Below are 16,713 nucleotides of genomic sequence, written 5' to 3'. Positions count from 1 at the left end.
TTCTAAATATTTATTTTACTAAAAATGTATATTTATTCACTCTATAACTTAATTTGTGTCACCTCCGTTAGACACACTAAAAGCATGCTAATTTAATTTAAACTATCCAAAAACAATGTAAAGTTTTCAGTAATATTAGTGTTCAGTTAAGGAGCTAAGACATAAAATAAATTTTCTGTTTACACTATTATGAACAACCCAATTTCTAAATTCCTTAATTCTCCTCCCTCATTTTAATATTAAACATATATCACCAATGTTATAGGTAATTAAGACATAATATCATGTAATTCCATTGATGTTTTAACATTTTTACACAATAAATTGAAAAAAGAATTAGACATTTCTTTCAAAATTAACAAAAACCTTCACCTGACGGTGTAACTGATGGAGTGCTGGACGGTGCTGACAAAGGCCGAGCTGAGCCCAAATATACAGTATATGTAAATAGAATCATGAAACATCATTAGAATTCCCCATATGCAAAAAAACATATTAAATCCCATTATACAGACTTTTTGAGAGCACCATCAGACCTAAAACCTGACTGAGTTGACAAAATAGAATATTTTTCCACGTTAACCACGTGTACAGCGGAGCAATTTATTTTTTTTCCTCAGTTGTAGCTGCCTTAATAATCATATCAAAATGGCAAGATTTATTCTTACAACTATTTACAGAAACTATTACACTGCGATGACGGAGTTGATATATTAAGGCTGTGACCACAGAGACATCAATATTGTTTGTTTAAAATATATAAAAAAATGCATAACTTTTGGGACTTTTTGTTATACTGTGAGATCCACAATGAGCAGGAAATAGTAAGTGCTCTCCAGAGTTAAAGCTTTTTTTTTTTATAAAAAAAGAGTTGACGCAAAGTGAGGACACAACTTTTATAGCTATTTTTAATGGAAAATAATTCTATATTTACTTTTTGTATTGTTTGACATCTTAAAGATCTCGCCTTTTAATGTAACTGTATTTTTTAATTAGTTGCATTTTTAAACAAAACAAAACAAAGTATAAGCAATAAATATCCTGAGTATACAAAATTCCCTTAGATGTAAGTTTTTAAGTATTTTTATTGTTGATATTCTTAGCTTCCTATCAAAGAATTCGAAGGTAGGAGGCAATTTATGTTCCTAATACATAAAAATGGAATTCCAGCTTTTAAAAAGTAAAAATATCTTTATTTGGGACCAAAAGGAGACATAATCAAACAATAATACAGATTATTCATATAATTTCTACTCAACAACAAAATATTTTTGGAAGATGCTTGTTCACCCACAGAGCACAAAAGAAAGCAAACTCTGAGAATAAAGCGTAAGCATTATAAACCAGTACCCTCTTCATCATAAACCGCATTAGAATTATGTAAATGTCAATATGATTAATTTTCATTTCAATAATTGTTTTGCATACTCCAACATTCCTTTCAATAACACTGATCTCCGTTGATGCCCTGAAAAAGAGGAAAGATTATCTGAAAAAAAAAAAACTAACAGTGGTCTTCACAAGGATTGTCTACTGTTTTACGTAATTCATATGATTACAGTTTAAAATAATAAAAAATAATTTATTTTTACCTTCATTGTTTTTGTTTTTGAACTTAAATTATTTCCCAAATTAATGGGATCCACAGGGTAAAACTAGACAACAACAAAAAAAGAGAAAAAGTTTAATATATCCACACCAATATGCTTGACTGCACTTGACAAATTCACCAACAACCATTCAAATAGAATAATTAACAAACAATAATAATATCTATATATTTACATATCAGTAATTATTAGATTATACCGTGCTTACCATTACAGATGACATTTCTGAAGTCACTGCACTCTGTTTACCTGTTAAATGGTAAATACAATATATTTAATAAAAAGATACATTCAATGTAATTTTGTGTTATGATGAAGCTGCAGGCCGATTTTGTGCACTAAATAACTACATGTATATACGCACATAATAGCATACTGTACAGTTTACAGTAGAATAGTCATATAACCATATAGTTTGGAAAATATTTTCCTTTATGTCTGAAAAAAAGTTTAATATTATCATTGCTTCTAATCTGAATTAATTTATAGTGTCCTTAGAAGTTTGAAGTTTACATACTGACATTACATACATATTGTTGTGCACCTCTGAGAATTGGAATGTGGAAAATTAAATCACAGATTAAATTTAGACATCTACATTTTAGTTCCATTATTTAACTTCTTTTACAACATTTATTCAACTTAATGTTAATTTCAACATTGAACTAACATGAACAAACAATGAACAACGTTATGTAACATTATAACATTAACAAAGATGAATAAATATTTAAATAAAATGTATTGCTTATTGTTAGTTATGTTGTTTAATACATTAACTAATGTTAACAAATGAAACCTTAAACATTTTTAAGTAACCCACATTTCTTTTCACGTTTACATTTTTTAAATAGTAATAATAACATAATATGAATACTGATAATAATTTCCTCAGATGTTCTGTGTTTCAAGTATGTTAGTTATAATATTTGTAAATTATTCATTTGTTAAAAAAAATAATAATACAAATAAATACAATTAATTAGTGGTCATGAAACTAGTTTCCAGATTGATTTAAATCTTTACCTTCACATAAACAAATAGAGAAGGCCACAGCCATAGTCAGGAATGCTGCTCCAAAGCCACAGTACAGAGACCAGAGAGTTCTTTGATTAAATCCTGAAAGATTAACCATCACAATAATATTCATTATTAATATTTATCATGTGCATTGTTTTATAGTGAAGATCGGGGTTCAATCCTTCGGATGTATCTTGCTTAAATGTACAAAGATGTATTATTTTGTTCACATAACAGAGATTAAATTATAATTTGCAGAACAGAATTATTAAACTTATTATTATTATTAGGCCTATACTAATCATTTTTAATCACTTAATCAGGGTTTTGATAGGTGTATGTAACAAACACAAAACCGTCAAAAAGAAAATGGAAAAAACATTTGTGTAAATGGCCTTTTGAATCAAAACTTTTTACTTGCTATGGTAACCTTTTAGTGTGACAACTAATCTACTCTCCAATTTCTTAAAAAAGCAAAACATAAAATGGGAAAATATTTTGTAACATTTGTCCTGATATGTTTCTCTGAGACTTTCATCATTTATACGCACCGTATCGCCTCACAGTTTGGACACATTCATGCCATTATATTCAGCAAAGCATTGGATCTCATCGGCTACTGTCCACTCCTCTGCAGGGATAGAGAGATGAGCACGCGTGAATTCTGTGGCTGAATCAGTGGCGTCTGTCCAGCCGGATTCGGTCCATCCAACATGTGCTTTCTCTCCAATGATCCAGAACACCCGCACCTGGGACGGGACAACTCCAGACACAAGACACTGCAGTGGGACCGATGATGAGCCAGATTCTTGTGGTGAGTATAAGATGGATAGTTCCACAACAGAGCGATCTACAACAGATATCAAGTCAAAATGTTATCTGTTATAGTGACCACGACCCATAGAAGTGTTGATGAGATTTAACCCCAGATTTACCTGTTACAATGACCCTGCTTCCACTGCCGACAATAGCCATTGAGCTTAAATGACTAATGCAATAGTACAAACCTGAATCGTTCGGTGTTGCATTTGTAAAAGTAAGAACACAAGTTTTATCATCATGTAGAAGTACATTAGACTGAGCGTTTGACCTTGCCGGTGTGAGTTTACCAGTCCGTAGGTTCAGCTTTTGCCATGATGCAGTATTATAGCAGTAACGGACTTTCTGCTCAAATGTACATCTTAATTCAACAGTGTCACCAACTGAGACCTGTATGAGTCCTGGTGACTGAGCCAGGAGGACCGAGCAATTCGCTGCAAACAAGAGAATAAAAGCAAATTTACAACGAATATTCAACATAATGAAATATCAATGATTTAAGATAAATGTGATGACATTCTAAACGTGCATAAAATACTTACATGGTAAAGCTGAAATGCTAAAACATACAATCCAACAGCACATCCAGGTACTCATGTTAACGGTTTTAAGGCTCTGACGCACCTTTTAATGTAACATTTAACGGTCACAATATTAATGCCAAAAGATACCAGTACACAAGATTTTAATGTATTTTTTCCTGGCAAAAAAAAAACTCACCAGTGGGTGGACCTTCCTAGCACTAGGAATCACTGTTGCAAAGCTTACACTGAAAAGTATATATTTTGTGTAGCAAATTACACTCATGTAACTTATCATAGGCTCTAGAAGTTAAGGTAAATTACTATTTAGGTAATAATGCTTTAAACTTACTATTTAGGTAATAATGCTTTAATACTGTGCTGCAGGTACACTATTTAAACATATCATCTACAATTATTGGATTAGTTTGTTTCTCTGTGCAATCAATGCAAGCTGAGAAGATGTTTTTGTAACTCTACTCTTTTTGACAGACTGCAGTTATTTTGGATGCTGTCACTTGTTTGTATCTAACTACAGGGTGTGAGATGAAAAGAGCAGCATGGTGTAAGAACGGCCAATGCTTAACGCCCACACTTTTGCTCACAAACTGACAATAGTGTTTCTTCACACCGCAATTCAGATAGCTATATATGTGGAATTTTCAAGCCTAGTAAATATTCTATATGTTTTAACTGCATGTTAAAATAGTTAACACAAATATGACAATTAAATCACTCCAATCTTGCATGACTTTCTTTCGCTCATATAGACAAAAAAGTTGAAATATTCTTTTTTAAAATCTTTTTTTGTTCCACAGAAGAAAGATAAATATACAGGTTTGCAAAGGCATGAGAGAGATAGTAAATGATGTCAGAATTTTCATTTTTGGTATCTCATATTATAAGATCTGTAAATCTGCATAATAAAAAAAGAGGAAAACAAAGGTATCTGAAGTATGGGAAATATTCACAATTTTGCTCTAATTCAACTCCAAACTGTTATTATTCATTTTTCATTATATTCTCAAATATATTTGAGTGCCTTAATACAGATTTGCAGTCTAATTTTATTTATCCCCGGACCAAGTATTTCATATCACCTTTAATGTGGTTACTTAAGTCATGTAGGGATGACAAATGATATATATATATATATATATATGTATATTAATACAAAGGTGTAAGGTCCAAAATAAAACAAGGCTTAATGCCAGTGGAGTTGCTGCAAAAATGGACAGTAAAAGCAGGTGTGCATGTTTGAGCCCCTCATCTCATCTAACATCCTGTTATGCAGCTTATGTCTAACCACAAGCACTTGAGAGTAAGGCTACAACAAGAGGCCATACATTGTCTTGCTACATGCACTGTGGTTTTGTTGCAACAAATATATAATATGTAAAAGTCCATATATGTAACATATATGTAATATGTTTATGTCTAATCTGCTGCACAGTGTTACATGTTTTATTGGTAAAAAAATATATATGTATTTATATATATATATATATATATATATATATATATATATATATATATATATATATATATATATATATATATATATATATATATATATAAAGGAGTAGAAATTATAGTGAGGACACTAACAAGACTTCATAAAGTTATGTCTTTACTATTTAGCCTATTGTACGTGCAAAGCCGCACAGCAACCATGGCTATTGGCTGGGCTTCTAAAGATAGCAACTTTCTCAGTCTCTCAAAATTATTTTATGTTGTGTTACTTTTTGATGGAATATTTTGCTGCCTTATTTGCCCCCTTATGTCTATTATAACATTGCATAAATATTCATATTAAAACAAGTCCACCCACCATTTTTACTACTTGTTTTGATACACATGATGAGGTTTCAACTTGTTACACTCACAAAAATATTTTTTTGCCTCTTGTTCAGTTTAATTTATTAAAATGAGCTAAAGTAACTTTTTTTATTATTAATTAATTTAACTTAGTTTAATTGTGTTAAAGCAACCCAATATATTTAAAACTGATGTTTGCCTAATTCATTACTGTTAGAAATACAGTATAATTTTTGTTGACATAACTAACTGGGCAGTGGATCTGTAGTTCCCTTTCGTTCAGTCACTACGACATAACGTTAGTGACTAACGAATGGGGGTTTCGCTTAGAAGCCTATCATCTTCGAGCTTTAAGAAAACGCCCAATAGTGTGCCAATGCCATGGGGCATGCGGAATTTGCATACGTAACTCCGCCTCACCGCGTGAGTATAAAAGGAAGTACGTGGCAATATCGCATTATGTTCATGTTTCTGCTTTCGGATCCAAGAGTACCTACCTCTTCACTCCTACAGCCTTCTGAGACTCTGTCAGCTTCTTCGAGACGAGCAGCTTTCCAGTCGGTGTTGGTGTAACGGCGCGTTCCAGTGATCGCATACTTCCTGCCTGCTGATCTACAGTGGTCCGTCTGACAGCTGGTGTGTGTTTCCCTGGGCGCTTCGGCATCGACTGCGAGGCTTCCTCTCACAAAAAGAGCTTGCGCGTGGCACGTCCTTTTCAGGATGTCTCGCCCGTGCACTTCTGGGTGCGGTAGATCTCTTCAGCCTTTCGACGGGCACGAGCGCTGTCTGACGTGTTTGGGCTTTCAGCACGCTCAGGCGGCGCTCGTGGATGACTCATGTTCCCACTGCGGGAACATGGCCATCTCGGTGTTACGGGCAAGACTCCGTGAACTCCGTGCGGATGCCGGAGCGAGAGTCCCCTCTGCCACACCCCAATCTGCGGTCTCCACCGGAGGCTGCACTTTGGCTGGTGGCCAGGGTGACCTGAGGGTGATGGTGTGGAATAAAGCTCCGACGCTCATGCCTCGGCCCACACACCCCTCTCATGCACCTGACCCGGTCCGTGTCTAGGCGTCTACATCGGGGCCGGCTCCTGCCGTCCCGACTGTGGCGTTTGGTGCGGCGGAGGATGAGGAGATGTCTATCGCCGCATCACAAGGTGGGCTGGAGTCATCTGAGGATGATGATTCGGCTGTGCTGCCACCTTCGGGTGCCTGAGTCGGACCCAGAATTGACAGCCATGCTCTCTCGGGCCGCCGCAGCGCTTGTTTTGGAGTGGACCTGAGTGTTCACGGTTGGATGATTGGTTTTTGGGGGCGGCGCGCTCGGACACCCGTCCGACCACCCGTCCGACCACCCCTCCAGTTCCTTTCTTCCCCGAGGTGCATGAAGAGATCGCGCGGTCCTGGAAGAACCTGTTGTCTTCCCGTGACCGTTCGGCGAGCTCTTCCGCCTTCACTGCCCTCAATGGAGCCGCGGCTAGTGGGTACACTGGGGTCCCCCCAGTCGAACGCTCTGTTGCGATGCAACTGGGTCCGCAGAGTGCTTCGACCTGGCGCGGTGACCCAAAGCACCCCTCCAAAGCCTGTAGGTTTCTTCTTTGCACGCCATGGCAACTCTTCAGGCTTACCAAGCCAAGTTGCTGTGTGACCTGCACGAGGGCGGGGCTGATCCAGGACTCAGCAATGAGTTGCGTGCCGCCCCCGACCTCGCTCTCCGGGCGACGAAGGTGACCGCACGCTCCCTGGGTCAGGTGATGTCCACAAACGTGGTCCAGGAGAGACACCTATGGCTCACCCTGGCTGATATGCGCGACGGCGAGCGAACCCAGTTCCTCGACGCTCCCATATCACAGGATGGGCTATTCGGCGGGGCGGTCGAGAGCTTCGCCCCCAACAGTTCACGGCCACTCAGAAGCAGACTGAGGCCATCAAACACATACTGCCCCGGCGGTCAGCTGCTGCCTCCACCCCACCGCCCGCGCAGTTGCCTCAGCCTGCTTGCCGCCGAGGGCGCCCTCCTGCGGTTCCCTCAACCTCTGCACCAACCAAGCAGCAGCCTCCACCCGGCCCGCGCAGAGGTAACCGCAGGAAGGCGTCCCAGTCCGCTCCAGCCCCGCAGCCTGCGAAAAAACGCCAGGCTAAGCGACACTCCTGACGCGGACAGCTCAGGGATGGGCAGTTCTTTCCAGGAGACGGCGGCAGGGCCGCTCCTTCCCCCGGTGGAGGGCTGGGGGAGAATCTTTTGTTCAGCTGCTGGCCCCCGGGTGAGCAGCACCCTAATGTGGTTAAAGAAAGGACTGACATTCCCATCCCTGAGCACCCAGAGACCGGTGATGACGGTGCGCGCCACCCTCGGGTCCCGCCACTCGCATCCCTCTCTGTCGCCAGCCTCCTCTCAGAGCAGACCCCAGTGGAAAGCATGTCCTTCCCTGGTCTCCTCTGTCAGGACGCAGCCGTTAACCGTGCCCCCACACCGGGACGCCCAACAGCCTCCCATGTCCGGGCCGGTAACGCTGCCTCGCTGACCCACCCTGGGTACGTCTGTGGTCCGTATGACCCCGCTGGTGCAGTTCCTGGGAGCCTGGCTTCAGCTTCCGGGGCTGTCCCGCTGGGTCGTGCGGACCGTCAGGCTCGGCTACGCGATTCAGTTTGCGCAGGCACCTTCAGAGTCCACATTCAGAGTCCGCCAGACCGTGATTGGGGCCAACGCCCCCGTCATGCGTGCGGAGATTGCCACCCTGCTGGTGAAGGGTGCGATCGAGCCTGTCCCTCCAGCCGAAATGAAGTCGGGGTTCTACAGCCCCTACTTCATTGTACCCGAGAAAAACGGTGGGTTACGGCCAATCTTGGACCTTCGCATTTTGAACCGATCCCTTCACAGACTTCCGTTCAAAATGTTGACAGCGAAACGCCTTTTCGAATGCGTTCGTCCTTACGATTGGTTTGCAGCGATCGACCTGAAGGACGCCTACTTCCATGTCTCCATCCTTCCTCGACACAGACCGTTCCTACGGTTTGCTTTCGAGGGGCGGGCATATCAGTATGCGGTCCTCCCATTCGGGCTATCTCTGTCCCCTCGCGTCTTTACGAAGATTGCCGAGGCAGCCCTTGCGCCCCTACGGCAGCGCGGGGTTCGCATCCTGAACTACCTCGACGACTGGCTTATGCTGGGCCACTCTCGAGAGCAGGTTTGCGGACACAGAGATCGGGTGCTCCAATACGTAGCCTGTCAACTGGGAGAAGAGCAAACTCTGCCCAGTGCAGAGGATCTCTTTTCTCGGTATGGACATCGACTTGGTCGCCATGTGCGCGCAGCTTTCGAGCGAACGCGCGCAGTCTCTGCTGACTTGCCTCCGTCAAATCGAGAGCAATAGTGCGGTTCCACTGAAACTATTTCAGAGGCTCCTGAGGCATATGGCATCTGCAGCCGCGGTGATGCTGCTCGGATTGCTTCATATGAGACCGCTTCAGCATTGGCTTCGCGATCGAGTCCCGAGATGGGCATGCCAGTCTGGCACGCTACGGGTCCAAGTGACTCGGGCCTGCTTACAGAAGCTCACCCCGTGGTCGAACCTCAGTTTTCTACGGGCCGGTGTGCCCTTAGAACGAGTTTCCAGGCATGTTGTCGTATCGACGGATGTTGCCGTACCTCGCCCGCCATCTCGTTTTATGGAGTCAGAAGCGCCTGTCCCTTCGTGCTGTCCATATTCCGGGAGTCCTGAACCACGCAGCCAACGAGCTCTCGCAGTTTCAGCCTCTCCCGGGAGAATGGAGACTCCATCCCCAGACATTCCAGCTGATTTGGGAACAGTTCGGGGACGCGCAGGTAGATCTGTTTGCCTCCCACGACTCTTCCCACTGATGCCTGTTCTATTCCCTGACCGAGGGCACGCTCGGCACGGATGCACTGGCGCACAGCTGGCCGCGGGGCCTACGCAAATATGCGTTCCCCCCAGTGAGCCTACATGCACAGCTCTTGTGCAAGATCAGGGAGGACAAGGAGCAGGCCTTCTGGTCGCCCCGTACTGGCACGGCAGGACCTGGTTCCCAGAACTCATTCTCCTTGCGACAGCCCCTCCCTGGCCCATTCCTCTGAGACCAGACCTCCTTACTCAGAGACGGGGCATCCTATGGCACCCACGTCCTGATCTGTGAAACCTCCACGTGTGGCTCCTGGATGGGACGCGGCAGGTTTGAGTGGCCTGGCACCTACGGTGGTCGGCACCATCACTTCCGCTAGGGCAGAGTCCACTCGGCATGCCTATGCGTTGAAGTGGAACCTCTTCGTCACCTGGTGCTCTTCTCGCCAAGAAGACCCCTGGAAATGCCCGATCGGGTCCGTGCTTTCGTTTCTCCAAGAGGGGTTGGAGCGAAGGCTGTCTCCCTCATACCTCAAAGTTTATGTGGCCGCAATATCTGCCCACCACGATCTTTTGGAGAACAAAACGGTAAGTCAGCACGACCTGATCATCAGGTTCCTGAGGGGGGCGAGGAGACTGAATCCTCCTCGCTCTCCTCTCGTACCCTCTTGGGACCTCTCAGTAGTTTTAAGTGCTCTGCAGAGGCCTCCCTTTGAGCCTTTGCGGTCGGTTGACATTAAGTTCCTGTCAATGAAGACGGCTCTGCTGACCGCATTGGCCTCCGTTAAGAGGGTCAGGGACCTGCAGGCCTTTTCGGTTGACGAAGCGTGCCTGGAATTCGGGCCGGCTAAATTTCATGTGATCCTGAGACCCCGGCCTGGATATGTGCCCAAGGTTCCCACCACTCCGTTCAAAGACCAGGTGGTGAACCTGCAAGCGCTGCCCGTGGACGGGGCAGACCCAGCCTTGGCACTGCTCTGTCCAGTACGCGCTCTCCGCGCTTACGTAGACATGACGCAGTGTTTCAGGACCTCAGACCAGCTCTTTGTCTGTTATGGTGGAGAGCGGAAGGGAAGTGCTCTCTCAAAGCAAAGGCTGTCTCACTGGATAGTGGACACCATTGTTTTGGCTTACCAGCAGCAGTCAAACCATGTCCCCTTGGGGTTTGGGCTCACTCCACTCGGAGTGTCGCCTCCTCTTGGGCTTTAGCGCATGGCGCCTTGCTAACAGACATCTGCAGAGCTGCAGGCTGAGCGACACCTAACACATTCGCCAGATTCTATAATCTCTGAGTGGAGCCAGTGTCCGACTATGTACTCGCCCCCCCGAGGGACCGGTAATGGGCCAGGCTCAGATGTCTTCGCTTGCTCGCCATTACACTCCTCGGACTGGATACGTGCGATTTCTTCCTCAGGTGAGTTCCCCGAGAGCCCTGAGTCCCTCCAGCACTGCTTACACCGATACCTGTGTGTCTGCCCTCTAGCGAGCCCAGAGCCTCGTGTCCGGCCAGGTGCCCCGTGTGCATGGTTCCCCTCCGGCGACCCCCACAAGTGTATTTCCACCGTAAGCCTCCGCAGTGAGCAGGTGTCTTTCCCTTGGCAAGTCCCTGCCACCCCTAGGGTTAAAAATCCACCTTCGGCTGTGTACTCTCTAAGTCCTCCCCACGGGTAGGCATCTTGACATTTCCTCACTGGAATATGCTTCCCAGTGTACCTTGGTATTCCTGTGATAAGTGGGAGTCCTTCGTCCGTACTAGTCTTACGACAGGGCGCTCGCACTTACGCAGGGCACTGGAAGACAGCTGAGTGGCGGGATTATATTGGGACCCCCATTCGTTAGTCACTAACGTTACGTCGTAGTGACTGAACGAAAGGGAACGTCTCGGTTACGGAAGTAGCCCTAGTTCCCTGAGGAGGGAACGGAGATGTAACGTCCCATTGCCACATCAGCTGTGCTACCTGGAACGCAGGAGTTCAGTCTTGGCTCCTAAAGCAGGTAACATCAGGGGCGCCGCTAAGGGGGGGAAAGTTAGGACGATTCTAAGGGCCCACACACTTTTGGGTACAGTACTAGTAGTGAATTAATAGAAATTATAAATGTATAATCTACCAAAGAGTTACAAATATAGCAAAATGATGGCTTATTTCTGCATTTCCGGCAAAATCCAACAAATCGCTCCACTCATGAACCGCTCACGGCTAAAACGGCATTTGCTCAAATCCCACTCCGACATCAAATTTCTCTGTTCTGTAGGCTACTATAATTGTTGTAGCCATTAAGAAAAGGTATTTACTTTTATATTTATTTTTAAATATTATAATGTTGTTTTTTATTTCTATGTTGTCAATCTGTCAATCTATGTTGATTATGAAAAGTGAACAGCATGAGTGAGAAAGGACACATCATAAGATGCACAGTGCCAGGAGAATTGGGGTGGGTCAGACATGATTGTGACCACTTCATTAAGTTTTGTTTTGTATAAATTGTATCTTAGATTTAATCCTTGTTTCATCAGCCAATTGGGGCATTCTGGGTTGAGCGAGCAGAGCTTAATTGGTCAGTATTATTAAATTGCAGACAAAGATTTTGGATAGCTAGGTTGGTGCGGTAGGGGGCCCAACATCATATTCTTTCATAGGGCCCAAAATTGCTAGCGGCGCCCCTGGGTAACATAATGCGATATTGCCACGTACTTCCTTTTATACTCATGCGGTGAGGCGGAGTTACGTATGCAAATTTCGCATGCCCCATGGCATTGGCATGCCATTGAGCGTTTTCTTAAAGCTCGAAGATGATAGGCTTCTAAGCGAAACCCCCATTCGTTAGTCACTAACGTTACGTCTCCGTTCCCTCCTCAGGGATCGAGGGTTACATCCGTAACCGAGACGTTCCCAGCATGTTTTACAGGGGACTGCATTAGGTGAGTAAATTTAGGGATTAGAGTGTTACTTAATATGTTTTTCAGTAAAGTGAAATATGATGTTAGTTAATGTTAGTGTGTTGTTCAGTTATGTTGGACATTTAGAAGAATTTCTGTAATGTTTTTGTTTTATTTTGTGGTTACCATTATGCTGAAGAGTGGCGCCTGTGTTTAACCTGTGGGCAGATCTAATGTCAGGAGTGACACCAGTCTTTTCTTATTTTTTCATTATATACATTGTGTAAAATGATGAATGGAACTGCTTATAATTGATTTTCAAAATAAATGTTTAATTTAAGTTTGACAAGCTTAAAAGGTTATTTTAAAAATGTATCAATTTCATTTAAACTGTATTTGATCACAATGAGTTGGACCAACTCAATTTCATTTAATTGCATGAACTAGTTTTTTTATGAGTTGGGGCTACACATATTTATTGGATGAAAACCCTTCCCTCAATTAAATGGAGTTTGTCCAATTATTATTATTATTATCATTTTTGTAGTATGAATAGGGAGAGACTGAGTAATACAATACATTTGCAAGCTGCCACGGTCAACCATCAAATATGTTTATTGGTCATTAAACATAAATGTTTAACTACGCAATGCCACAATTGTCGAAATCAAATGATGTAGAGAGCCATGTAATACAAAATAGCATTTTTAAAGAATCTGCACACAACATTTTTCCATTTCACAACATTCGTAGTGACAACATCTGCCAAGCTCCGATAAAACTTTCACCAATATAACATATAAGAGCACACACCCCACAATGTCAAAGGAGTTTTATATCAAACTTACAGGCAAAAAAACTATTTGGATCGAATTTCAGTAACCACATACTTAGATCTTTTCTGTTTAATATTATCACAAGCCTTGTTCATATTGTATAATACATATTTAGAGCTAGCTTATTATTTAATAATTTGTCTCACTACATTTATGTCTGCAAGTAAAAAACAAACAAAAAAACATCTTTTTGGCAACAAACAAAACCAAAAGCATAAACATTTCTGGTAAACGTTCTAAATAGCACATATTAAATAGTTATTTTGAAATGGCAAAAACAGTCTTTTTCGGAAGACACAGTAAAAATTGTAGTGATTCATTTCAGTCTTCACAATTTTCTGTGCCTCGTACCATAGGTAAATTATCTTCTCTCAATGTGCTCTGTTTACCTGTTAAAGGGTAAATAGACACATTCATTTTGTGTTTTTCCTGACAGCTATTATTGCATATATTATATGCATTTATATGCATAGAATACAGCATACATATATAGTTTTAGGTAAGAAAGGTAATATTACCATATGATATTTTGCGGTGGGCATCTTTTCTTGTGAGTCTAAATTGAAAAATATTTTACAGTTAGGTTCAGTTGCTTCAATTACATTTGTATAGTACTCTTGAAGTATTTTAGGTATAAGGTGAAATACTGACCCTCTTGATTTTTTATTCAGCGACATTTCTGAGAATGAGAAAATTAAAAGTATGCTTGAAATTATTATAAAAATATGCCACAATGTCTCATATTATCAGCTGGACAATTTCACCAAAGCATGTACCTTTGTGTTTTAATTAATCAATTATTGACTGATGATAGTTTTAAAATGTATATCCAAATAATTTTGGTTCCACTTTTGTTTATGAATTGTGCACATTTATACATATTTCCTCCAGAATAAACTTTGATTTTGTTTAAGTAAAAGTCTACTGATGTGAAATTTCAGAACATTTTCATGTATGTATTAACATTTTCTCTTCTTTACTGTCACGTCTTGTAATCAATACAATATGTTAGATTGTTTGTCAGATAAATCCAATCAAACAAAACTGACTAAAGCACAGCCAGCAATACAAAACTCATTTTAGAAGCAGTTGTGAACTTTGGAATTTCAAACCTTAATCACTGTTTAGGAAATATATTATATATTTCTTAGTATTTACAACAATAGATCTATAAAATCAGAAGCATTAAATTCTTACCACGGTATAATCCCACAGACATGATGATGGTTACAAGTATGGTAAGGAGCGCTGCCATGCAGCCGGCGTACAGAAGCCAAATTGGTTTGGTTTCTGAAATATAGCAATGACAATGGTAATTAGAACTAAATACTATATAGGTATAGTTTCTGAAATATAGAGATGAGAATAGTAATTATAACTATATAGGTTTCGGTTAATTAATAACTAAAAGTGTAATGCTTTAACATTGTGTTCCAAGTGTTTCTACTTTAAAAATGTTTTCATTATTTTATATTAACATTTTTGTTTCCGTTCATTTAACTTGTCAAAATAGTTTTTAATTTCTACTTGATTTCTTAAGTTTTTCAGAGTTCCAGTGCAAAGTTCTTAATTAAATTAAAAATTAATTAACTTTTAGTGTTCATGGGTTGATATTTTACACTAAGAAACCCTGAGAGGACAATACCTGTTATTTTTCCTGATATGCTTCTCTGAAACTTTTATAGTTTGGGCTATACTCACCATATAGCTTCAGAGTTTTGGACACATTCATGCCATTATATTCAGCAAAGCATTGGATCTCATCAGCTACTGTCCACTCCTCTGCAGGAATAGAGAGATGAGCTCGTGTGAATTCTGTGGCTGAATCAGTGGCATCTGTCCAGGCGGATTCGGTCCATCCAACATGTGCTTTCTCTCCAATGATCCAGAACACCCGCACCTGAGACAGGACAGCTCCAGTCACAAGACACTGCAGTGGGACCGATGATGAGCCTGGTTCTTGTGGTGAGTATAAGATGGATAGTTTTGGTTCCACAACAGAGCGATCTACAACAGATATCAAGTCAAAATGTTATCTGTTATAGTGACCACGACCCATAGAAGTGTTGATGAGATTTAACCCCAGATTTACCTGTTACAATGACCCTGCTTCCACTGCCGACAATAGCCATTGAGCTTAAATGGCTAATGCAATAGTACAAACCTGAATCGTTCGGTGTTGCATTTGTAAAAGTAAGAACACAAGTTTTATCATCATGTTGAAGTACATTAGACTGAGCGTTTGACCTTGCCGGTGTGAGTTTACCAGTCCGTAGGTTCAATTTTTGCCATGATGCAGTATTATAGCAGTAACGGACTTTCTGCTCAAATGTACATCTTAATTCTACAGTGTCACCAACTGAGACTTGTATGAGTTCTGGTGACTGACCCAGGAGGAACGAGCAATTCGCTGCAAATGACAGAATAAAAAAAAATTGTGTCTGATATTATGACTAGAATCAAATATTACATAAAATGAATGAGGTCAGATACTTGAGACAGAATGTTCTTAACTGAAAATATAGGCAAAAATGTCAAATAACTTACTGTGTGAAGCAAACATGCAAAAACATAACAGTATCCAATGCGTCGAGGTGCTCATGTCTGCAGTTCTAAAGTTCTGAAAGTATGATGTACCACTTTTAACTAGCCTAAATATGGCAATCTTACAATCAAACACCACCCAGTTTGGCCTCCTAGGAGAAACAAAAGAAAAGAAAGAAAGAATCCCTTACAAGTGTTCAGTGGGAGGATCTTTATTGCCTATATAAATCACTACACCTACATTGTAGATGGAAAGACCTGTTTACATTGTGTTCCCATTACACAGGGTTCCCACTCATCTTGGAAAACCTGGAAAATTGATGACAAATGTTCCAGTCCTGAACAATACATGGAATTAGAGAAAATGTCAAATGTCCTGGAAAATCTTCTTGTTGTACTGGGATTTTATTTTTATTTTTTATCACTGGCCCAAACAATTACAGCTAGTTGCAGAAAGTGCAATGCTCAGCAATGCTTAGTTTTGACACGTGAGAGTAGTGTTTTGAATGTTTAGTCTTGTGTTGCCACTTGCAGCAGTTAGATAATGCTATTAACTGCTCAAATGTATGCAGTGAATGTTACTGGTAAGCAGATACCTAATCACATAATTTTATATAAACTTGCAATTACGAGTTATAAAGTTAGAATTGCGTGATATAAACTCACAATTGCAATTATGAAGTCTAATTATAATTATAAAGTCCAATTAAACATTTTTTTACATCTCACAATTTTGACTTTATAACTCGCAATTGCGAGTTTATATCACAATTATGTAAACTCGCAAATGCAAGGATAAAGTCAA

General features: G+C 41.2%; 2 protein-coding genes across 2 annotated transcripts; both read right to left on the bottom strand.

Moving 5' to 3' along the window:
* Positions 1-1,175: 1,175 nt before the first annotated feature.
* Positions 1,176-3,877, bottom strand: LOC307133835 (uncharacterized protein). The gene is made up of 6 exons (XM_079829136.1): positions 3,566-3,877; positions 3,182-3,480; positions 2,637-2,729; positions 1,819-1,859; positions 1,593-1,655; positions 1,176-1,468 (listed from the first exon to the last, which is right to left on the bottom strand). The coding sequence occupies exons 1-2, from the start codon at positions 3,603-3,605 to the stop codon at positions 3,191-3,193; spliced, it is 330 nt and encodes a 109-aa protein (XP_079685262.1). The 5' UTR covers positions 3,606-3,877; the 3' UTR covers positions 1,176-1,468; positions 1,593-1,655; positions 1,819-1,859; positions 2,637-2,729; positions 3,182-3,190.
* Positions 3,878-13,071: 9,194 nt separating this feature from the next.
* LOC307133834 (uncharacterized protein) lies at positions 13,072-15,988 on the bottom strand. The gene is made up of 7 exons (XM_079829135.1): positions 15,912-15,988; positions 15,457-15,774; positions 15,066-15,371; positions 14,562-14,654; positions 14,016-14,043; positions 13,883-13,920; positions 13,072-13,753 (listed from the first exon to the last, which is right to left on the bottom strand). The coding sequence occupies exons 1-7, from the start codon at positions 15,964-15,966 to the stop codon at positions 13,686-13,688; spliced, it is 906 nt and encodes a 301-aa protein (XP_079685261.1). The 5' UTR covers positions 15,967-15,988; the 3' UTR covers positions 13,072-13,685.
* Positions 15,989-16,713: the final 725 nt, after the last annotated feature.

This window comes from Gobio gobio (assembly GCF_949357685.1).
Source record: "Gobio gobio genome assembly, chromosome: 11".
Taxonomy (NCBI): Eukaryota; Metazoa; Chordata; class Actinopteri; order Cypriniformes; family Gobionidae; genus Gobio; species Gobio gobio.
This window is presented reverse-complemented; position numbering and strand designations above follow the sequence as displayed.

Coding starts and splice junctions, on each gene's coding strand:
- LOC307133834 (XM_079829135.1), bottom strand. CDS start 15,966: ATGAGCACCTCGACGCATTGGATACTGTTATGTTTTTGCATGTTTGCT. Junction 14,655..15,065: donor CAAAACTCTGAAGCTATATG/GTGAGTATAGCC, acceptor GCTATATTTCAG/AAACCAAACCAATTTGGCTT. Junction 14,044..14,561: donor GTCTGTGGGATTATACCGTG/GTAAGAATTTAA, acceptor TCTCATTCTCAG/AAATGTCGCTGAATAAAAAA.
- LOC307133835 (XM_079829136.1), bottom strand. CDS start 3,605: ATGGCTATTGTCGGCAGTGGAAGCAGGGTCATTGTAACAG. Junction 3,481..3,565: donor AAGCAGGGTCATTGTAACAG/GTAAATCTGGGG, acceptor TATCTGTTGTAG/ATCGCTCTGTTGTGGAACTA.